At 45.7% G+C, this 23,195-nt stretch overlaps 2 protein-coding genes across 5 annotated transcripts in view; one reads left to right on the forward strand and one right to left on the reverse strand.

Annotated features, from left to right (window-relative positions):
- LOC123990990 (mitogen-activated protein kinase-binding protein 1-like) overlaps positions 1-16,409 on the forward strand; it is a 46,655-nt gene extending 30,246 nt beyond the window's left edge. Inside the window, exons 21-32 of one of the 2 annotated variants that reach the window (XM_046292070.1) lie at positions 1,931-2,143; positions 4,151-4,290; positions 4,574-4,713; positions 4,896-5,114; positions 5,223-5,289; positions 5,728-5,874; positions 6,009-6,184; positions 7,729-8,403; positions 8,599-8,707; positions 8,910-9,169; positions 9,484-9,569; positions 15,815-16,409. In XM_046292070.1, coding sequence (XP_046148026.1) covers positions 1,931-2,143; positions 4,151-4,290; positions 4,574-4,713; positions 4,896-5,114; positions 5,223-5,289; positions 5,728-5,874; positions 6,009-6,184; positions 7,729-8,403; positions 8,599-8,707; positions 8,910-9,169; positions 9,484-9,569; positions 15,815-16,072 — 2,490 coding nt within the window. In that variant the 3' untranslated portion in view covers positions 16,073-16,409. The remainder of the gene's footprint in view (positions 1-1,930; positions 2,144-4,150; positions 4,291-4,573; positions 4,714-4,895; positions 5,115-5,222; positions 5,290-5,727; positions 5,875-6,008; positions 6,185-7,728; positions 8,404-8,598; positions 8,708-8,909; positions 9,170-9,483; positions 9,570-15,814) is intronic. The other variant, XM_046292071.1, reaches the window with a different exon arrangement.
- Positions 16,410-17,001: 592 nt separating this feature from the next.
- Positions 17,002-21,992, reverse strand: LOC123990991 (galectin-3-like). 3 transcript variants are annotated; one of them, XM_046292072.1, is made up of 6 exons: positions 21,904-21,989; positions 20,240-20,329; positions 19,374-19,988; positions 19,027-19,115; positions 18,592-18,763; positions 17,002-17,754 (listed from the first exon to the last, which is right to left on the reverse strand). In XM_046292072.1, the coding sequence occupies exons 2-6, from the start codon at positions 20,321-20,323 to the stop codon at positions 17,596-17,598; spliced, it is 1,119 nt and encodes a 372-aa protein (XP_046148028.1). In that variant the 5' UTR covers positions 20,324-20,329; positions 21,904-21,989; the 3' UTR covers positions 17,002-17,595. The 3 variants fall into 3 exon arrangements, with proteins under 3 accessions (XP_046148028.1, XP_046148029.1, XP_046148030.1); XM_046292073.1 differs by having other exon boundaries at positions 17,003-17,754; positions 20,240-20,250; positions 21,904-21,992; XM_046292074.1 differs by lacking the exon at positions 20,240-20,329 and having other exon boundaries at positions 17,003-17,754; positions 21,904-21,988.
- Between the last annotated feature and the right edge of the window lie 1,203 nt (positions 21,993-23,195).

Raw genomic sequence — 23,195 nt, forward strand, 5'->3', positions numbered from 1 at the left:
ATTATGCAAGTTGATTCATGAGTTCGACTGGCTGAGAAACGCTGCCTGTCTCTCGTCCCGACTCGTTCGTTACTATGGGACAGCTCGAGATCGAATTTGAATATTGAAACAATGTTGCAAATGTTGGAGAGACGGACAGCAAGGTTTATACAAATCTCCGCTGTTGAAAACTAAATGTTGGTCGAGAAGAAATGTGCGATGGTGTCTAGATGCTTTTTATGCTGGAAATCAAGTTGATAACATGCCTGGCTGGGCTGATGAGACAGTGGATTGCGCAGTCAGATGGAACAGAGTAAATAGGCATTTTAATGTCCTAGATTTAGCCGGTGGTAACTTGTGGAATAGACACCGACTGGAATGTGGTTTTAACCAGCATTCAGGATTAGACCCACCCGTTGTGTAAAAACATATACATTCCTTTCTAATTCCGTTCTAATTGATCACATCTGATCTTAACGAGGGCTTGTTTCCTTTTAAATAGGGTCTGCTTGAATAGATAATCAGCTTTGTATGAGTTTAAAAAAAACATGGCATGCTAGCTCTATCCTGGTGGTGCTGTGGACTAATTCTATGGATAGAGAACAGAAGATTATAGGTTTGAATCTGACTGATGCCGTGTCACAACATTTTGTATGCATGAGTAAGGAATTTCCATGTGTTTCGAGTTTAATTTTTTTTTAAACCCAAAACAAGGTAGCAATGTTATTAAAATACTTATTGAAACATTCAGTGGAAGTTTTTAGGAAGTTATTCATAAACCTGCAAATAACCTATCATTTCTGTTCTCAGAGCTTTAATAAAACCTCCCAAACTTCTAAGGAACCATAGTAAAAACCATTTTTTTTAAATCACTTCTGACTCAATGTTTAAAAAAATGTTCAGTTTCACCGATCAGGAAACTGAATTCCCAGAACTAATGGAAAACCAAAAATGTACGTTCACACAAATTCCAAGGAACCAAATGTGTTAGCTGGGTAGTCCCCCCATTTGAAGATGTCATGAGTATTTGGAAAAAAATCACTTGTAGTGTATTACATTTAGTCAAAATTTTGAGTATTTGGTCCCATATTCCTAGCACACAATGACTACATCAAGCTTGTGACTGTACAAACTTGTTGGATGCATTTTCAGTTTGTTTTGGTTGTGTTTTGATTATGTTGTGCCCAGTAGAAATGAATGGTAAATAATGTATTGTGCCATTTTGGAGTTACTTATAAATAAGAAATACAAACTTCTACATTAATGTGAATGCTTCCATGGTTACGGATAATCCTCTAAGAATTGTGAATAATGATGAGTGAGAAAGTTGGAGATATATAAATATCATACACCCCCCCCCCAAAAAAAAAAATTGCTAACCTCGACCGTTATTGGTAATGGTGAGAGGTTAGCATGTTTTGGTGGCATGATTTTTGTGCATCTGTAATCTTTCTCAATCATCATTATTCACGATTCATTCATGATTATTTGTAATTATGTTCGCATCCACATGAATGTTGAAGTGTTCAATTCTTATTTACAATAGAAGTTATTTCAAAATGACAATACATTATTTACCATTCACTTTGGTTGGGGACAACATAATCAAAACACAACCAAAACAAACTGCAAATGCATCCGACAAGTTTGTAGAGTCACAAGCTTGAGTATGTGTGTAGATATGTGTGCTTGGATTATTGGATCAAATACTAAACTTTTGACTAAATACATTTTTTTTGTTCAAATACTTATGACAACTGCAAATGGTGGGGCAAGATACATAAAGTAAACGGTAAAACAGATATGTATGAAAATACCCTCAAAGAAATCTGACCTCGAATCCAAAATGCTGCAGTACTGAGCCAAATTCAACATTTTAGCTTCACTGACCAAATAAATATGTAGGGGAGTGTTCTGTCTTTCTTTCACCTCCCTCCACTCTCCTCTCCAGGCCCTAGACAGCCCTCTGGCCCCGGAGCCCTCCAGTCGGCCCCGGCGTCGCTGGTCCTGTCGTATGGGTTCTCTGGAACTCATGGTCAAGTCTATGCTGGACCTGAGACAGCTAGAGGCCTTCTCCATCACCGGCTCCTCTCACAAGAAAGGCCCGGCCTCCCGGCTCAAAGCGAGCGACGCAGGGAGCACCTCCAGCCTGCAAGGGGCCTCGGTAAGTAGAGAGGGAGGAGGGAGAGCTTTGGCGTCTATAGCAGGGATGGGCAACTGGCGGGCCGCAACTGGCGGGCCGCAACTGGCGGGTCCTCTGATGGACCCAGTCGGGGGTATAAGCGAGTTAGAATAATAGAATAAACAGGGTGCAATTCTGAAGTTTTTGTTTTTGCATCAGCAGTTTCTCAGTTGTTATGTTAGTCACTGATAGTCAGTCAATTAGCCCATGTCAGGAGAAGTTAGTTTCATGGCCAGCTATTTCTTATCATGGTCCGAGTTTGTTAGGCAGTCTCGCTCAGATTGTCATTTTACGTAGTTTAGCAGACGCTCTTATCCAGAGCATGGAAAGTACATTTTTCTTTGATAACGTAGCTATCAGTACGTTATCAGTAGAGTCAGAGCTAGAAGGAGGTGGGTTTGGGTGTGGTGGAGGATGGGGGGGGGGGGGGTCAAGTGCAAGTGCTGGTAAATGTTTATTTTTGTTTGAGGGGGGGCTGTTTGAAGAAGTAGGGTTTCAGATGTTTTTGGAAGATGGGCAGGGATTCTGCTGTCCTAGCTTCATTGGTAAGCTGGTTCCACCATTGGGGTGCTAGGATAGAGAAGAGTTTGGAGGTGGCCAAGAGTGGGAGGGCCAAGAGACCCAAGGTGGCAGAATGAGTGGGAGGGTTGGAGTGTAGGGTTTGAGCATAGCCAACAGCAAGTTGCAGTAGTCCAAACGGGAGAGGACAAGCGCCTGGATTTGGACCTGCGCCGCTTCCTGTGTGAGGTAGGGTCTTACTCTACTGATGTTATAGAGCATGAACCTGCAGGAGCGGGTCACTGCTTTGACGTTTGCAGAGAATGACAGGGTGTTGTCCAGGGTCACGCCAGGGCTCTTTGCACTCTGGGAGGGTAACACTGTGGAGTTGTCAACCATGATGGAGAGGTCTTTGAGCGGGCAGGCCTCCGCCAGGTGGAAGAGCAGTTCCGTCTTGTTGAGGTGGCGGGTCGCCATCCAAGTCGAGATATCTGCGAGGCATGCAGAGATGCTTGTCGCCACCTGGGTGTCATAAGGGGGAAGGAGAAAAGTAATTGAGTGTCATCCGCATAGCGATGATAGGAGAGACCATGTGAGGATATGACTTGGTGAATCGAGACAAGAGGAGATTGCCTAGAACCGTTCCCTGGGGGACACCAGTAGTGAGAGTACCTGGTGCAGACACAGATCCTCTCCACATCCACATGAGGAGTGGGAGAAGGTCTCCAGAGATGGTCTGGAGGAGGAGATGAGTTTGAGCCTGCAGGTTGTTGGACAGCCAGACCTCACTAGTCGACTGGATTGAGAGGGGAGAAAGAGGTCCAACCGTAGGGTAGTTCTGTGTGAGTGAGACCAGAGGACTCAATAAGCTGAGTCTTCCACAGAGAGGGAGGGGGAGGAGGGGGGGGTGGAATATTAAGGAGAGAGGAGAAGGTGGAAAAGAGTTTCCTAGGGTTAGAAGCAGACGCTTGACATTTAAAGTGGTAGAAAGTGGCTTTAGCAGCAGATCCAGAGGAAGAGAAGGTCGAGTGGAGGGAGTAAAAGCATGAGGGGTCCTCTGGAAGTTTAGTTTTCCTCCATTTTTGCTCAGATATTATATTAAAAACTGCAAACATTTCTCTCCACCCTATGTTAAAATGTGTAAAATTGCAGGAACTTAGCTGTAAAACAGCTCGTTTTCCTCTCCACCCCATGGCAAAATGAGTAGAATTTCAGGAAATTAGTTATAACATTTTAAAATCTTCTCTCCGGCCCATGACAATGTGTAGAATTGCTGACAAGAGTGGGGCCACAAAATGTTAGCAATGTGGGGGTTGGGGGGGTATGGACGTGGGTAGGCAGGCAGATATTTGGTGGCCCCCACCCCCATCAAAGTTGGCCATCCCTGACTGATGGCTAATAGATTCGTGAAAGATTATAGATAGGTACGTAGATGGACTTGAATTTGTTTTTCTTCAACCCTAATGCTCCTCTGTTCTGTGGTATAAGCAGGACTTGGAGGAGCGGGTTAAGAGACGTCACTATGCTGCCTGGCTGACCCCCAACTCTGATTCTGACCTGGGCGCCCAGGGGTCTGATGGACGTGTGCTGTACCCCGAGGGTAGCGATTACCCTGCCAGAAGACGGGGCAGGTACACTATGTTTAGACACACACACACACACACACACACACACACACACACACACACACACACACACACACACACACACACACACACACACACACACACACACACACACACACACACACACACACACACACACACACACCACTTCGACCTTCAATTTTTCCTTTCATGTTTCTCTTTATCTATCAATTTACTGTCTCTGTCTCTCTTTTAACTATCTCTTCTTTTTGTCTTCTCACTGTTCATTCCTTCTTTCTCCCCTATCCCCTATCCTCTTCCCTCTCAGTGATTACCTGGTGAAGGAGTCTCCCCGCAGCCTGAGTAGGGGGAACCGTGGGCCGGAGAGCCAGGACAGCCAGAGCCCAGACAGTGCCTGTTCTGTGGGCTATGGGAGTAGAGAGCTTACTCCTGACCCGGATCATGGAGGTAAGAACACGCATACATACATACATACACACACACACACACACACACACACACACACACACACACACACACACACACACACACACACACACACACACACACACACACACACACACACACACACACACACACACACACACACACACATCTTTTGACTTTTGAACTTTGACCTCTCCTCCCAGACTCTGAGGGCACAGCAGAGCCTCTAAGCTCAGACGAGGACAGTTCTGACCTGGAGGATGAGGATGAGGAGGAGGAAGAGGATGATGAGGAGGAGAGGAAGATGGAAGTGTCTAGTATGGATGAGGCGATGAGGAAAGTCTCTGACCCTCTAGAAGACGGTCACCATCAGGCCTTCCTCAGACACCACTTTGAAACACTGGCTGAGCCCAGCAATATGGGTAAGAGAGGACACATTCCAACTTTGCACATGGAGGTGACATTCTACCCATAAACTGTTGTACAGGTACACATTACAATTATTTGACTGTAATTATCCACCTCCACAGAAGAGCGCAGCACAGCTCCCAGCGTCAGTATGTCAGCGCGATTCCTGGCCAGAGGCTCCTACAACAGGTAATAGAGCTCGCTAGCTTGTAGTCATAAAAAACCTAAATGAGCTAGCATTTTCTACCTCTGGTTCGTTGGCCCTTCCTATGGGGTAAATGAATAGGGTTTTGGGATAAAAGGCGAAAATGAGATCTGCGGAGATGTTATGCGGTAATATCAGTCTGTCAACATGACCTTCATGAATTATGAAACCTTTGTGCTTGTTTTGATTCCATAAATGCTTCAAAATACTCAAAAAGGGATATTAACTGATTTAGATCATAGAACTAAACGTGTAAGATCTACGTCTGTGACCCTAAAGACTTTTACACACATACATATGGAAGCCCATTTACTTTCACATGTACGCAACACCAACAAAGCTTTTTTTTAATTGTCTAGTGTTGCTTTCACACTGTCTAGTACAGGACTGTACACTGTAACCAGGTAATGTCCTCTCTACAGGAGAACCCCTCTGTTTTCCAAGGCCCATGAGAGGGAGCAGGGGCCCTTGGTGTCCAAGGTGAGACCACTGATGGAGGGGGGCCAGGGGAAGGGCCACGAAGACAGGGAGAGGCCCATGACCCCTGCGAGAGGGCAGGAGGGGACAAAGTGAGTAGCTTTAGAGAGGGGGCGGGGGGACTAAGTCACTTGTGAGAAATATTTGCAAGTAAAAATATTATTTTATCATATATTTGTGGCAAATATGATTTGATTGATTGATGAAGCTTCCCTCCCTGTGTCAGACTGGAGGTATGTGCTCCAGAAAGGAGCACTGTGCTGCGTTCCCACCCCCAGAAGAAGAGGCCTCTTGGGGCTCATCTGTGGAGGATGTCAAGCCCCCTGGCCAGAGCTCCAGCCCTGCTGGACAGAGTAGCTGGACTACAGAAGACCCAGTCTGTACAGAACCTGGCCACAGAGGGTGAGTTGCTCAGTGTCACTGATGTTCAGTACATTATGATACTGTACATATTAATAATCTAACCTCCGAGGGGGGAGTACAGCACATACATTATAATACTGTACATATGAATAATCTAACCTCAGAGGGGGGAGTACAGCACATACATTATAATACTGTACATATTAATAATCTAACCTCAGGGGGGGAGTACAGCACATACATTATAATACTGTACATATTAATAATCTAACATCAGGGGGAGTACAGCACATACATTATAATACTGTACATATTAATAATCTAACATCAGGGGGAGTACAGCACATACATTATAATACTGTACATATTAATAATCTAACATCAGGGGGAGTACAGCACATACATTATAATACTGTACATATTAATAATCTAACATCAGGGGGAGTACAGCACATACATTATAATACTGTACATATTAATAATCTAACATCAGGGGGAGTACAGCACATACATTATAATACTGTACATATTAATAATCTAACATCAGGGGGAGTACAGCACATACATTATAATACTGTACATATTAATAATCTAACATCAGGGGGAGTACAGCACATACATTATAATACTGTACATATTAATAATCTAACATCAGGGGGAGTACAGCACATACATTATAATACTGTACATATTAATAATCTAACATCAGGGGGGAGTACAGCACATACATTATAATACTGTACATATTAATAATCTAACCTCAGGGGGGAGTACAGCACATACATTATAATACTGTACATATTAATAATCTAACCTCAGGGGGGGAGTACAGCACATACATTATAATACTGTACATATTAATAATCTAACCTCAGAGGGGGAGTACAGCACATACATTATAATACTGTACATATTAATAATCTAACCTCAGAGGGGGGAGTACAGCACATACATTATAATACTGTACATATTAATAATCTAACCTCCGAGGGGGGAGTACAGCACATACATTATAATACTGTACATATTAATAATCTAACCTCCGAGGGGGGAGTACAGCACATACATTATAATACTGTACATATTAATAATCTAACCTCAGAGGGGGGAGTACAGCACATACATTATAATACTGTACATATTAATAATCTAACCTCAGAGGGGGGAGTACAGCACATACATTATAATACTGTACATATTAATAATCTAACCTCCGAGGGGGGAGTACAGCACATACATTATAATACTGTACATATGAATAATCTAACATCAGGGGGGGAGTACAGCACATGCATTATAATACTGTACATATTAATAATCTAACATCAGGGGGGGGAGTACAGCACATACATTATAATACTGTACATATTAATAGTCTAACCTCAGGGGGGGAGTACAGTACAAGCCACATGATCTCAACACAAGAATGATGGCTTATCAGTAAACACCTGTCTAAGTATATACATGTGACATTTAAAAAATAGTTTACATTACATTGGTTGTCTAATTGACAATAAGCAGCATTCTGTTTTTCTTCTATCCTCTCTACTTTCTCATGATCCTGGACCTGCCCCCCCCCATAGTCCCCCGCTCCCTAAACCCCTCCAGTGGTAGAGGAGAGATGTGCCCTCGCCCCCAGCACCTCCCCCTCAATATACACCCTTCCAAAGCCCACTCCTGCCTCCCTTCTCCCTCCTCTACCTCCCCTCCCCCCTCTCTTGTCTCCTACCTGCCCTCAGAAATCCCCAAGCTCAGATCCCCCTGCGACTACATGAGTCCCACCACCAGCTCCATGGCCAAGACCAGCCACTCTGCATCCCTGGCAGAGGGCTTCCATCTGGGCTTACTGTCCTGCCATGCTTCCCTAACAACACAATGCCTGGAGGATGGTAGTGGAGGGAGTAGAAACACACCTTACAGCCCCAAGAACAGGAAGCCTTTTTGTGGGCTACTGGAGGCTGAACCACCCCGCCTCACTTCCTCCTCTCCTGGTTTCCCCTCTTCCCACTCTCTCTGTTCCCGCTCCTCTTCTCTCTCTTCCCCTTCTCCCTGTCCTCTCCCTGGCCCCTCCCTTTCTCCTCCATGTGCAACAGTCTCGCCCAATCCCAGCTTGTCCCTGAGCATCCAGCCCTCCCGCATTCCCCTGCCCAGCAAACAGCCACTCAGCCCTCGGTGCAGCCTCTGCCCGGAGACCAAACCGCAACCTGATTGGACTGTTTCCCCGACGAGAGACCTTGCCCTCGGGAAACAACACCAAAGTATGCCAGAATTGTTTTTTGTGAAGTTTTAAGGTTATTAGAGGACATCATCACAAAGCAAGTATGAAATTAGATTTTTTTTTTTTACATGTTGTATTGAGGATGTTATAGATACTGAAAAGTGTTGATTAAAGGAATGTTTAGTGAACTTAAAGGCATTGATACTAATCAACCTGGGGCTGTCTGTCCCTGCAGCCTTTGGTAAACGCCTCTCCCTGACTACGGCCCAGATGCAAGGGCTTCGGGGTAACGTCCAGCTGGTGTCCGTCTCACCTATCTCACTTCCTATAAAGCACTCGGAGAGGTAAACTGTAGTCTATCTACTTAGGATACACTCAAATAGCACCCTTATAAATTATTCATAGTGCAGTATGTTTGGCTAGAAAACAAAGTATTCAAACATTTGGTGACTATAAGGTGTCGTTTGAGGGCGGAGCCCCCTAAATACAACGACACATTCCAAACTCTCAGAGTTTCCCCGTGAAACCTTTCCTTTCCCTTCTCAGTGCTCCAGATTTGGAGGAGGCGGTGTGTAGAGCGCCCCTTCTAGTGTCGGTCCAGGCCAACACCTTGACTTTCGACCCCCAGCCAGGTCTGAATCGACGCAGACGCTCCTCTATCATCCTCACCGCCACTCTTCCTCTCCGTCACTCCATCTCTCTACCTCCGCTTCACCCTTCTCTTCATCATAAGTGTCTGTGTGCTTTCTGTCCTGTTTGTCCATCTGTTACTGTCCCTTCCTACTGTCAACACTGCTGCATGAACGGTGAGTCAGCTTAATGCCTTCAGCGTTCAGACCTTCCCTTTGCCTATTTGTATGTGCTGTTTGTCGCGAATTGACTAACTCACACCAATGCATCCATAACGTGTGTGTGTGTGTGTGTGTGTGTGTGTGTGTGTGTGTGTGTGTGTGTGTGTGTGTGTGTGTGTGTGTGTGTGTGTGTGTGTGTGTGTGTGTGTGTGTGTGTGTGTGTGTGTGTGTGTGTGTGTGTGTGTGTGTTACACTGTAGCATGTTTGTGTTTTCTACTCTCAGCTCCTCAATGATTATGAGACACCAGAATGTATGTTTTCTACCACAGATCCCCCTGTCACTGTGGAAATGTGTAGACGGGCTGTAGCAGAGCTGCACAACAGTGTGAGGAGAGCCACCCAGCTCTATACTACGGTCAGTCTGGTGTGAGTGTTTGGTTTTACTGTCCTTGTGGGGACCCGGAGTCCTCACAAGGAACATTCAAAAAGTGAATAGGAATCAATTGATTGGTCCCCACAAGGATAGTAAAATAAAGTGTGTGTGTGTGTGTGTGTGTGTGTGTGTGTGTGTGTGTGTGTGTGTGTGTGTGTGTGTGTGTGTGTGTGTGTGTGTGTGTGTGTGTGTGTGTGTGTGTGTGTGTGTGTGTGTGTGTGTGTGTGTGTGTGTGTGTGTGTGTGTGTGTGTGTGTGTCTGGATTCATGTCCTGGAAGAATGGTGCCGGAGGAGATGGCTGCCGTTTTACAGGCTCCTAACCAACTGTGCTGTTTTGCGTTTTTTTTTTTTTTTGTATCTTATTTTGTACAGAATGTTTCTGCCACCATTTTTTATGATTGAAAAGAGCTTCTTTATATCAGAACAGCGATAACTTAACTCGAACTGGACGAAGATGTTTTCATTAACGAGTTGGACGCGAAGGATTTACTCCGGATACCCGACCGGGCCAAAATCCCCGTCATTCACAGGAAGAGAAGAGAAGGGACGCAGGTCCAGGTGCCTTGTGAGAATCTGTCGGCGAGTGGGTTACCCACCTCTACCATCTGTCCTATTTGCCAATGTGCAACCATTGGATAATAAGTGGATGAGATCCGATCAGGACTATCCTGTAATATCTGTAATATCTTACATTTCACTGAGTCGTGGCTGAACGACAACATGGATAATATACAAGTGGCTGGGTTTTCCGTGCATTGGCAAGATCAGCTGCCTCCGGTGAGACAAGGGGTGGTGGTCTGTGTCTATTTGTAAATAACAGCTGGTGCGCACAATCAAATATTAAGGGTAGTCTCAAGGTTTTGCTCGCCTGAGGTAGAGTATCTCATGATAAGCTGTAAACTTAATTATTTTTTAGGCGTAAGTTCAATAAAATGTAATATGAATGTCAGAATTAATTAACAATAATAATTAACATACTGAACAATAACTAATTTGCCTGTTTGTTTGTTTATTTATTGTGTGTGTGTGTGTGTGTGTGTGTGTGTGTGTGTGTGTGTGTGTGTGTGTGTGTGTGTGTGTGTGTGTGTGTGTGTGTGTGTGTGTGTGTGTGTGTGTGTGTGTGTGTGTGTGTGTGTGTGTGTGTGTGGCTTATCAGTGGGAAAACTGGGGGTGTTTCTTCAGTTTGATACGTTTATTGAAGTCTGGGGTTATGGTTGACAGGGCAACTTGGAGGTCATGCTGGCTGTCCCGTTTTTTTCTGCTTTTAGTTTTCAGCACGGCCATAGCAGAGAAGCCACTTTCACACCGATAGGTAGTGCTGAACGGTAGCATGATTCTGATTGCATGACACTCTCCCATTACGCTGCACCCAAACTTTGGCAGTGTCATTTCCGGGAAGCACACGCTCAGTCTGTTTATAAAATGACAGCTCCACCATCTGATCATCTTTGTTGCTTGACAACGTGACGCTTCCCATCTCCGCTCGAAAGGGGTCCGGTACCCATTCGTTTTGTCTTCTGTTCTCCTCTGGGAACTAGTCGCAAAACTTTCCCTGCAGCTTATCAAGATGCTGTTTAACGGGTTTTTTCAGTGTGTGGCCGTGAGCTTTGTTGATCAGATTCTGAATCTCAGAATCAGCATTGGGGAAACATGTCAATCCTCCCTTTTTAGAAACATGATTTGCCCAAAAGGCACCCACTTTGTCCCTCTGTTCAAATCGATTGTGCCCCCGTCCCTTTCTTTGACACATTGTGCGAATTCAGATGATCAAACATATCTGTCAGGTAGGCAGCGGACCTCTGCACGATTAAGCACCTGCTCGTGCTCGCTCCCCATATCCCTGCAGAAGGCCTGGGAACGCCTGCTTTTCCTGAAGCTCTTTTTGATATAGTTGACACTCTTGATTGACATCCTGGAGAGTGGCGTGGTGCTCAGGCACCATGTCTTTCGCTGCCAATGCCTCCTGTGTGGGAAGCAGTGGTTCCACGTCTCACTCGGTGCTCTCTCCAGGATCGTTTTTACTACTACTTCCCTTCATGGTAGCTGCCCCATCAGTGGTCACACCGACGCACCCATCCCAGGCCAGTCCCACGAAAGCCCAGGTACATATCCATTGTGTTAAAGACAGACTCTACAGTGGTGGTAGAAGGCAAATCAGCACTAAAAATGAACTGCTCCTTGAAGTTATTATCCCAAACATGTCTGACAAAGACCATTAGGATTGTATGGTTAGCCACCACACCTGTGGATTCATAAAGCTGCAGTGTGTAATGGCCATTTGCACTGATGTGCTCTGATGTCTGGCGTTATGGCCTCAGACATGTCCTGGATTCTGCTCCTCGTGGTGTCATTGCACAGGGGTCTGGTTTTAAGTTTGTTGGCGGCTGTCTCTCCCAAGATTTAAGTGCACGTATCATTCCCAGCAGTGAGTATGAGATCCTCTGTGCTGGTGTGGGCTTTTGTTGCACTTAGCAATGCGCTGGGCCACAAGGTATGATGCGCAAAGTACCTTTTATTGTACCTTGCATACGATCTTCAATGAATCTTGTGAGGCCTCCATATATTGACTTTAAAAAAAAAGTTCGCTGTCTTATCTTTGTGCCTTGGATGCTTGGTGTCCAGATGCCTTTTCATTTTGGAGGGTTTCATGATCTCATTAGCGAACAGCTCGTTGCATAGGACGCACAGTGGTCTACACTCACCCTGCCTGCCTTCTATTTCTTATATAAAACCACATTTGAAGTCCGGGGCAGTATTTCCTCTTCTTGATAGGGACTGGGTTGTCTGCCTAGTTGTTGTCATCTACTGCAGCTTCCATTGTCGAGGGAGCTGCATGTTTAAAAAAAAAACGGCATGTTTTCATCACTGAGGACGTGCTGCACGTGTAAAGTCAGCAACAATAACCCATGCAGTGCACGTACGCCTGTGTGTAGCGCTAACGTTGTGTAAAGTCAATCACTGCTCTAGACAACCTTTACTCCACACACAGAGAGGCATACAAAGCGCTCACTCTCCCTCCATTCACCAAATCTGAACATAATTCTATGGCCTGATTCCTGCTTGTAGACTAAAACAGGAAGTGCCAGTGACTCGCTCAATACAAAAGGGGTCAGATGATGCAAATGCTAAGCTACAGGACTGTTTTGCCAGCACAGACTGGAAAATGTTCTGGGACTCACCGGCTTCATCAATAAGTGCATCGATGACGTTGTCCCCACAGTTGACCGTACGTACATTCCCCAACCAGAAGCCATGGATTACAGGCAACATCTGCACTGAGCTAAAGGGTAGAGCTGCCGCTTTCAAGGAGCGGACTCTAACCTGGACAAGAATATGAAATCCCGCTATGCCCTCAGAGGAACCATGAAACAGGCAAAGCATAAATACAGGACTAAGATCGAATCGTACTACACCGGCTCCAGTGCTCGTTGGATGTGGCAGGGCTTGTAAACTATAACAGACTACAAAGGGAAGCCCAGCCGCGAGCTGCGGAATGACACAAGCCTACCAGACAAGCTAAATTAATTATATGCATGCTTCGAGGCAAGTAACACTGAAGCATGCATGAGAGCACCAGCTGTTCCGGAGGACTGTGTGATCATGCTCGCCATAGCAGATGTAAGACCTTTAAACAGGTCAACATTCACAAGGCCACAGGGCCAGACGGATTACCAGCACGCGTACTCCGAGCATTCGCTGACCATCTGGCAAGTGTCTTCACTGACATTTTCAACCTGTCCCTGGCCGAGTCTGTAATACCTACATGTTTCAAGCAGACCACCATAGTCCCTGTGACCAAGAACACCAAGGTAACCTGCCTAAAAGACTACCGACCTTCACTTCTGTAGCCTAAAGTGCTTTGAAAGGCTGGTCATGGCTCACATCATCCCAGAAACCCTAGACCCACTCCAATTTTCATACCGCCCCAACAAATCCACACACGACGCCATCTCTATTGCACTGAACACTGCCCTTTCCCAACTGGACAAAAGGAACACATACATCAGAATGCTGTTCATTGATTACAGCTCAGCATTCAACACCATATGCCCTCAAAGCTCATCACTAAGCTAAGGACTCTGGCACTGAACACTGCCCTTTCCCAACTGGACAAAAGGAACACATACATCAGAATGCTGTTCATTGATTACAGCTCAGCATTCAACACCATATGCCCTCAAAGCTCATCACTAAGCTAAGGACTCTGGGACTAAACACATCCCTCTGCAACTGGATCCTGGACTTCCTGACGGGCCGCCCCCAGGTGGTAAGGTTAGGGAACAAGACATCTGCCATGCTGATCCTCAAAGCTGGGGCCCCTCAGGGGTGCGTGCTTAGTCCCCTCCTGTACTCCCTGTTCACCCATGACTGCGTGGCCACGCAGGATTCCAACACCCTCACTAAGTTTGCCATCAACACAACGGTGGTAGGCCTGATCATCAACAACGGTGAGAGCCTATATGGAGGAGGTCAATGACCTGGAAGTGTGGTGCCAGGACAACAACCTTTCCCTCAACATGATCAGAACAAAAGAGATGATTGTAGACAACAAGAAAAGGGGGACAGAGCATGCCCCCATTCTCCAAATCACCAATAAACTATCATGGTAATAAACGCACCAAGACAGTCATGAAGAGGGCACGACAAAGCCTATTTACCTATTTTCTCAGGAGACTGAAAAGATTTGGCATGGGTCCTCAGATCCTCAAAGTTCTACAGCTGTACCATCGAGAGCACCACTGCCTGGTATGGCAACTGCTCGGCCTCCGACCGCAAGGCGCTATAGAGGGTAGTGCGTACGGTCCAGTACATCACTGGGGCCAAGCTTTCTGCCATCCAGGACCTCTATACCAGGCGGTGTCAGAGGAAGGCCCTAAAAATTGCCAAAGATGCCAGTCACCCTAGTCATAGACTGTTCTCTCTGCTACCGCACGGCAAGCGGTACCGGAGCGCCAAGTCTAGGTTCAAAAGGCTTCTTAATAGCTTCTACCCCCAAGCAATAAGACTCCCGAACAGCTAATCAAATGGCTACCCAGACTTTTTGCATTGTCCCCACCCCCTCTTTGACACTGCTGCTTCTCTCTGTTTATTATCTATGCATAGTCACTTTACCTCTACCTACATGTACATATTACCTCGACTAACCTGTACCCACGCACATTGACTCGGTACCGGTGCCCCCTGCACATTGACTCGGTACCGGTGCCCCCTGCACATTGACTCGGTTGCCCCCTGCACATTGACTCGGTACCGGTGCCCCCTGCACATTGACTCGGTACCGGTGCCCCCTGCACATTGACTCGGTACCGGTGCCCCCTGCACATTGACTCGGTACCGGTGCCCCCTGCACATTGACTCGGTTGCCCCCTGCACATTGACTCGGTACCGGTGCCCCCTGCACATTGACTCGGTACCGGTGCCCCCTGCACATTGACTCGGTACCGGTGCCCCCTGCACATTTGACTCGGTACCGGTGCCCCCTGCACATTTGACTCGGTACCGGTGCCCCCTGCACATTTGACTCGGTACCGGTGCCCCCTGCACATTTGACTCGGTACCGGTGCCCCCTGCACATTTGACTCGGTACCGGTGCCCCCTGCACATTTGACTCGGTACCGGTGCCCCCTGCACATTTGACTCGGTACCGGTGCCCCCTGCACATTTGACTCGGTACCGGTGCCCCCTGCACATTTGACTCGGTACCGGTGCCCCCTGCACATTGACTCGGTACCGGTGCCCCCTGCACATTTGACTCGGTACCGGTGCCCCCTGCACATTTGACTCGGTACCGGTGCCCCCTGCACATTTGATCGGTACCGGTGCCCCCTGCACATTTGACTCGGTACCGGTGCCCCCTGCACATTTGACTCGGTACCGGTGCCCCCTGCACATTTGACTCGGTACCGGTGCCCCCTGCACATTTGACTCGGTACCGGTGCCCCCTGCACATTGACTCGGTACCGGTGCCCCCTGCACATTTGACTCGGTACCGGTGCCCCCTGCACATTTGACTCGGTACCGGTGCTCCCTGCCTCCACATTGTTGTTTTTTAAATTTTTTTTTACTTTTATTTAGTAAATATTTTTCTTAAAACTGCATTGGTTAAGGGCTTGTAAATCAGCATTTCACTGTAAAGTCTACACCTGTTGTATTCGGCGTGTGGGTGTGCGTCTGTGTGTGTTTATACCTTGTGTGTTTACAATAAAGTATGTCATGTTTCTCTCCAGGTGCTGAGCAGTGGGTTAGAGGTCAATGCAGAGCAGCAGGAGATGGAGACGGTTCTGGCTGAGGCTCTGGGAACAGTGAAGACTCAACTAGACTCCCTACCTCACCTTGTACATAGAAGTAAAGGGCTCAGGGGGGAGGTAGCAATGAGAGGGGAGGTAGGGGTCAAAGGTGAGGGGGACAGGACATTGGCTCTCCTGCAGCAGTATTCTGAGCTCTTACTAAAGTCAGTGGAGAAGAGACTGGACAACAAGATCTAAAAATGATACATACACAGCAGATGCAGACATGCATATGAATTAAATGCGTATTACACATATGAAAATACACACAGACAGGAATCGCTCGGTAATCAACAAATCATAAGAACAATGAGAACCTGACACTTCCTCATAGAGAAGTTAAGGACAAATGAGTTAAGAATGAATTACATTTAAGATTCTCATGTGTACTTTAAAAATGTCTTGTGTGTATTTCTTTTATATGACTCAGTACTACTGCAACGTTGAGGACGAACTTGTAAGCAATCATTTCACTGTACGTTTTACACCTGCACATAACAAATAAACTGTGATTGGATTTGTATTTGATTTTGAATGGCTGTAGGGATTAATGAAGGAAGGAAAAATGTATTTATTCTGGGACTGCACTGTGGGCAAATGTGATGTCCTGTCCACTGTAGAGGGGAGAAAATGACATGGGTTTTCCCAAAGAAAATGACATGGGTTTTCCCTAAGAAAATGGCATGGGGTTTCCCCTAAGAAAATGGCATGGGGTTTCCCCTAAGAAAATGGCATGGGTTTCCCCTAAGAAAATGGCATGGGTTTTCCCTAAGAAAATGGCATGGGTTTTCCCTAAGAAAATGGCATGGGTTTTCCCTAAGAAAATGGAGTGGCCATAAATCCTTTATGGCGGTTTTATCCTTTTAACTGTGAATTCCTATTTTATTTCTAGCTTGCACGGCAAGGGTAGACATGTTTACATTCACTGTATCTGTGCAATGCCACCGAATTCTCTCAATGATCATACTGTTTTGTCTTACTCCACATGTTTTTGAATCTATGCTTCATGTCTATTTCCCCTGGTTTTATCGTGAGTGTTGTGTGAATGTGATTTGTTTGTGTGCATCGAGTTGACTGTCAAACCTGTCTTGATATTGCAGTTGTATGAGAGGTCTGATACAATAAAAAATATTTTAAAGAACTTCATTCAATTGAATGGTTTTATTTCATACAATTTTACATTGACATTTTAGTCATTTAGCAGGCGCTCTTATCCAGAGCGACTTCTGGTAGTGCGTGCATACATTTTCATACTTTTTTACCATACTGTTCCCCCATGGGTATCGAACCCTCAACCCTGGCGTTGCAGGCGCCATACTCTACCAACTGATTTACAGTGGCAAAAGTTAACCCAGCTGGTTAGATTCTAAAAACGACCCCTGAAGGACGCTGAATCTTCTCATATAGAGATGTTCTGTAACTACTGAGATCTTTAGTCAGTTCAAAGTCATAAAATATGTATATTTATATAGACATTCAACAGAAAATAGTTATATGAAATATAAGAATTACAATGAAATGGCAGTGTTGAATTCTTAGGCCTTTAACATTACACACGTTTGCAGATGGAGTGTTTGTTAGTGGGAATTAATGTGGTTTTAAGTGTACAGCTCATTATCATCATAAAACGGGTGCAAAGACAAATGCAGATTGATGCCATGTTATGCATGTAGCCTATGCTGGGTGCTATATACTGTATATGGATGTCGTGGGTGTGGGTGTCATGGCATTGTGTCTACGTTGATGGAGGTGAGGATGACATCATAGAGGATGTTGACGCGATCGATCTGGCTGAGTTCTCTGACACGGTGTTTGAACTCAAACCGCTGAGCTCTGTTCACAGCCACCTTGAACTCCCCAGATGTAACCAGAATCTTCATCTGAAAGGAAAGGAAAGACTAACACTCTTAAAGACGCACTATGCAGAAATCACTCCGTCATTTCCTGGTTGCTAAAAATTTGAATAGTTTGCCTAATTTCAGTTTACGACAAAACAAGCAAGTATAGTGAAGAGAATCATTGTACCATCTGAACACAGGAGGCTGCTGAGAGGAGCACAGCTCATTATAATGGCTGTAATGGAACTGCTGCAATGGAATCAAACACGAGTTTGATGTGTTCAATACCATTCCATTCACTCTGTTCCATTCATTCCTATGAGCCGTTCTCCCCAATTAAGGTGCCACTGACCACCTCTGCATCTAAACCACTTTGAAATATCTTTTCAAAAAAGCAAAAGTATTGTTTTTTTCCCAGCTGTTTGAAGCTACTATACAGAACTAAAAGCATAGAAATAGTGCATAGATCTACCGCTTCTGAGACTTGCTTTCAATGAGAATGACAGATCTATAACACATTTGTATGTGAATTTGGTCGGGTTGCCCCAAAAGTGACGTTGCAGCTTTAAGCCAGATTGGCTTTGCAAAATAGCCTGGTTCGATAAAGATCCCTGAAAGGTACATCTTTCCGGACACTCAACAACACATAGACTGACAGACAATGCTTCAGAGGGAGGATATCCCACAGTGCTGATCTATAACCTACTTTAGTTAAAGTACTTTATCCCTGTACTAACCTTAACTAGTAGAGATCAATAAAAACAACTAACCATCGTTCTATGCTAATTAATGATAGCAAACACACATTTCTATGTTCCATTTATTAGTTAGAACAGTAGGGGCTGCAATTGCACTGCTGTAAAGAATATTCCCACTGACCTCGAAGGACTGTCCTGCCATGAAGGGGAAGCCTCCCTGTGTGTGCCTCTCCTCCTTCCCCCAGCGCTCTCCCACCTTGGTGTTCCTCACCACTGCCTGCTTGCCCCCCTCACTGAACCGAGAGTTGAGGTGGAAGGCGATGTCTTTACCTCGCAGGAAGTTGACTGTGAACCTGGAGGGGGATACGACCGAAAAAAAGAACGAATCAAAAAAGGATGTTTAATTGATCAGATTGATAATAGATAAGGCCAAGACATTAGACAGTGAAATCAAGCCACTGTCATCCGACGAAGGCAGCTGACATGTTCAGAACAATCAACTTTACAAAATGACACGTATGTTAACGTCCAATGCTTTCACTGGGTCTCTCCGGGATCTTAATACTCCTAGTAAACAACAAAGACCATAGTAGACTATGGTAGTTGATGAACTCACTGCTTAGCATTTGGTTTGACCCGGCCCATGATGGTGATCATCATCTTGTCGTAGATGCCTCTTTGTAGGTTCAGGTTGTAGGGCACGCTCTACAACACCAACACAACACACTGACATTTAGGATATGGCTCTGTCTTCACACCAACACAATTTATTGCAAATGTCCTCCTTCCATCCACATCCACTGTTGTGAAATTGTTAGATGACTTGTTAGATATTACTGCATGGTCAGAACTAGAAGCACAAGCTTTTCACTACACTCACATTAACATCTGCTAACCCTGTGTATGTGATCAATAACATTTGATTTGATATAGAAAATCCTTCCCTCCCCCCTTGTCTCTCACCAGTCCAGCTGGTGTCGGATTCCACTGTGGAGCAGGTGTGAAGCCATCTGTGTCCTGAACAGGGCCTAATGGCCATCCAGACCCTGGGTTAACGCTTGGGCTAAGGCCTGGGACTGGCCACCCTGGGACACTAGGCTGACTGGGGCCCTGGGCCTGGGCTTGAATCAGAGCTGGGCCTTGAGGTTGAAAATGCTGGGGTGTAGGCTGAGGCTGGAATTGGGGAGGCTGGGGATGGGGTCCAGGCCAGCATGGCTGGCAGGGATGGGCTGGGGATGGTTGTGGTTGGGGACCAGGCCAGTTTAGAGATGGAGCTGGGGATGGTTGGGATGGTTGCGGACCAGGCCAGTTCCAGTTTTGGGTTGGATCTGGGGCTGGTTGGGATGGCTGTTGCCCAGGCCAGCAGGGGGTGTTGGGCTGCCCAGGAAAACAGGGCATTGGCTGAGGTTGAGCCGGAGTTGGGGCTGGTTGGGATGGCTGTGGACCAGGCCAGCAGGGGGTGCTGGGCTGTCCAGGAAAGCAGGGCATGGCCTGGGGTTGGATGGGCTGTTGGCCAAGCTGTGTCGACCAGACAAGACCCCCTGGTTGCTTCTGACTGGGCCAGATACCGTTGCTTCCCTGGGGGGTATAACCAGAGGACGGACAGCCACACAGAGCATCAGAGAGCTGGGGGGTCAAGATTAATACACACACACACACCGATACACACATGCACACTGGCACCAACACTCATGCACACACTCCTATACATACAGACACAGACAGACTATTTCCACACAATATTTCAAGAATACTGAGACAGTTCCTTTCAGGGATAGTTCTCAGTCGTTAGTTGTCAGTGTAGAGGTTGGAGGAGGTGAGGTACTTACTTCCATAGTATCTGTAAGTAAAGAGAGAACAGCATCACTACAATTTTTTATCTTCATCAGAAACGGAAGCAGTGTTGTAGCCATGGTCCCCTAACAGCAGAAAAAAATCCCTCTAGCAAATCACCACGGTCAGATCATCAGGGCATTCAGTTCAAGTTCATCGTTTCCCCCAGTTTCATCCCTGATTATACCGGCTTATCCTAAGGGACATTAGAGAGGGACAGTCATGTCCACCTCTCCTTTAAAGTACCAACTGACAGCTCAGACAAAATAAGCAGGAGTCTGGAAACAGTCCTTGGTGAATTCAAATTGGCTTACAACATCTCTGTATTATTGTAGACCAAGACCCTACTCATAGACAGAGTATGAAGGTCGAAGGTCACCATAAAGACCATTGTAATACTTGGAGGAAATTGACACAATATGCCATCTATTGCATAATAAAGCCCTTTGTGAGGAATGTGTATGGAACTGTGAATCTGTTGTCTGTAATCATTCTGCCACAGTCACACAAGTGACTGTCCTCTCCTCCTGGCACAGCAGATTCCACAGATAGCTACTCACCAATTACATCATAACCTGATTACCTGCCCTCAGACTAGTCTTGCATTTGCTGTGCATTGTCTTTGTCTTATAGACTATAACATGACCGCAATTATGATATGGATGCGTAGTATAAGATCGGCTCCCATCCCAAAATAGGCCTCCAAACCGTAACTGCAGTCCTGCCCAAATAAGTTGATTACCTTTTCTCAGCAGCTACGTTAAGAAGCAACAATTCAGTCTAACATATTTGCTTTGTATATTTCTTTGTCATTCAGAACGGGACATTCAAGCCGTAACGTCTTAGAGTTCTTAGTTATATATATATATATTATTTTTCTACTTTTGAACATTCCATAGATCAGTACAAATATTTCTTTACAATAATTCAAACATGTTTTCAAACAGCTTGCTGAACATGTCTAATCTCTCTCATAGAAAATAATTGCCAAAATTGAGGTTTGTTTCACTCTATAATGCCAGGACCTTTCACACTGCAGAAGGTTGGTTGGCCAAAGGAGAACTTTTGGACTGCAGCATAGCACACTCTAAAGTCGGATAACATCAACCTTTAGCCCAGAACTAAATTGGCTCGGCCGCAGAGCAGAGCAAGCACCAACTTTTGGGGAGGGCTAACCAATATCAGAGATCAGCCAAAACTTAATTGGACTATTCCCTCACTAGCCTAGCGGTTAAGCACAATGGCCAGTAACTGAAAGGTTGCTGGTTCGAATCTCTGAGCCGTCAAGGTGGAAAAATCTACCGTTCTGCCCTTGAGCAATGCAGTTAACCCCCAACATTAACTGCTCCCTGGGCGCTGATGACATGGACGTTGATTAAGGCAGCCCCCCGCACCTCTCTGATTCAGAGGGGTTGGGTTAAATGCGGAAGACGCATTATGGTTGAATGCTTTCAGTTGTGCAACTGACTAGGCATCCCTTTCCCCCTTCTATGTATCATGAAATATGATTCTGCACAGCTGGAGCTAAGCTTGATTTCAAGTGAATTTAAAATTGCAACACAGTGTACAGTAAAACAATAAAAATACAATAAGTGCTCTAAACCAATGGGACTACACAATCTCAAACTCAGTCTCAAGACATAAATGAATACAACGTTACCTGTTATTCACTGCGCTTCTCAGATGTAACACTGTAGAACCAGGTTGTTGCTTGGTTGTTGAAGTGACAGCTAGACAGCTCTAGCAGGAATCCACACACACATATTTATGATCTCCTTTATACCTTCCCTTTTTCATTAGGCCACTCCCAACTCTTCTGGAAGAACCGCGCCCAGGGGAAAAGATTCCCTGTCACAACATCTCCCTTATCAAAGTATGTTCTTCAATCTTACTAAAAGCAGATAACTACACTCAGAAAAAAAAGAAATGTCCCTTTTTCAGGACCTTGTCTTTCAAAGATAATTTTGTAAAGGGTTTAAACACTGTTTCCCATGTTTGTTCAATGAACCATAAACAACTAATGAACCTACACCAGTGGAACGGTCGTTAAGACTCTAACAGCTTACAGACGGTAGGCAATTAAGGTCACAGTTATGAAAACTTAGGACACTAAAGAGGCCTTTCTACTGACTCTGAAAAACACCAAAAGAAAGATGCCATGGCTCCCTGCTCATCTGCGTGAACGTGCCTTAGGCATGCTGCAAGGAGGTATGAGGACTGCAGATGTAGCCAGGGCAATAAATTGCAATGTCCGTACTGTGAGACGCCTAAGATAGCACTACAGGGAGACAGGTCGGACAGGATAGGTACATCCGAACATCACACCTGCGGGACAGGTACAGGATGGCAACAACAACTGCCCGAGTTAAACGCACAATCCCTGGACTGAGGGCTTGTAGACCTGTTGTAAGGCAGGTCCTCACCAGACATCACCGGCAACAACATCGCCTATGGGCACAAACCCACTATCGCTGGACCAGACAGGACTGGCAAAAAGTGCTCTTCGCTGACGAGTCGCAGTTTTGTCTCACATGGGGTGATGGTCAGATTTGCGTTTATTGATGAAGGAATGAGCGTTACACCGGGGCCTGTACTCTGGAGCGGGATCGATTTGGAGGTGGAGGGTCCGTCATGGTCTGGGGCGGTGTGTCACAGCATCATCGGACTGAGCTTGTTGTCATTACAGGCAATCTCAACGCTGTGCGTTACAGGGAAGACATCCTCCTCCCTCATGTGGTACCCTTACCTCCAGCATGACCATGCCACCAGCCATACTGCTCATTCTGTGCGTGATTTCCTGCAAGACAGGAATGTCAGTGTTCTGCCATGGCCAGCAAAGAGCCCAGGTCTCAAAATGGGTAAAAATGGGTAAAAATATAAAAATCAGACGTTGAACATCCTTTTTTTTAAAACTAGGCAATTCAATTAAGAACAAATTTACAATGATGGCCT

Source organism: Oncorhynchus gorbuscha, linkage group LG12 (genome assembly GCF_021184085.1).
Source record: "Oncorhynchus gorbuscha isolate QuinsamMale2020 ecotype Even-year linkage group LG12, OgorEven_v1.0, whole genome shotgun sequence".
Lineage (NCBI taxonomy): Eukaryota > Metazoa > Chordata > Actinopteri > Salmoniformes > Salmonidae > Oncorhynchus > Oncorhynchus gorbuscha.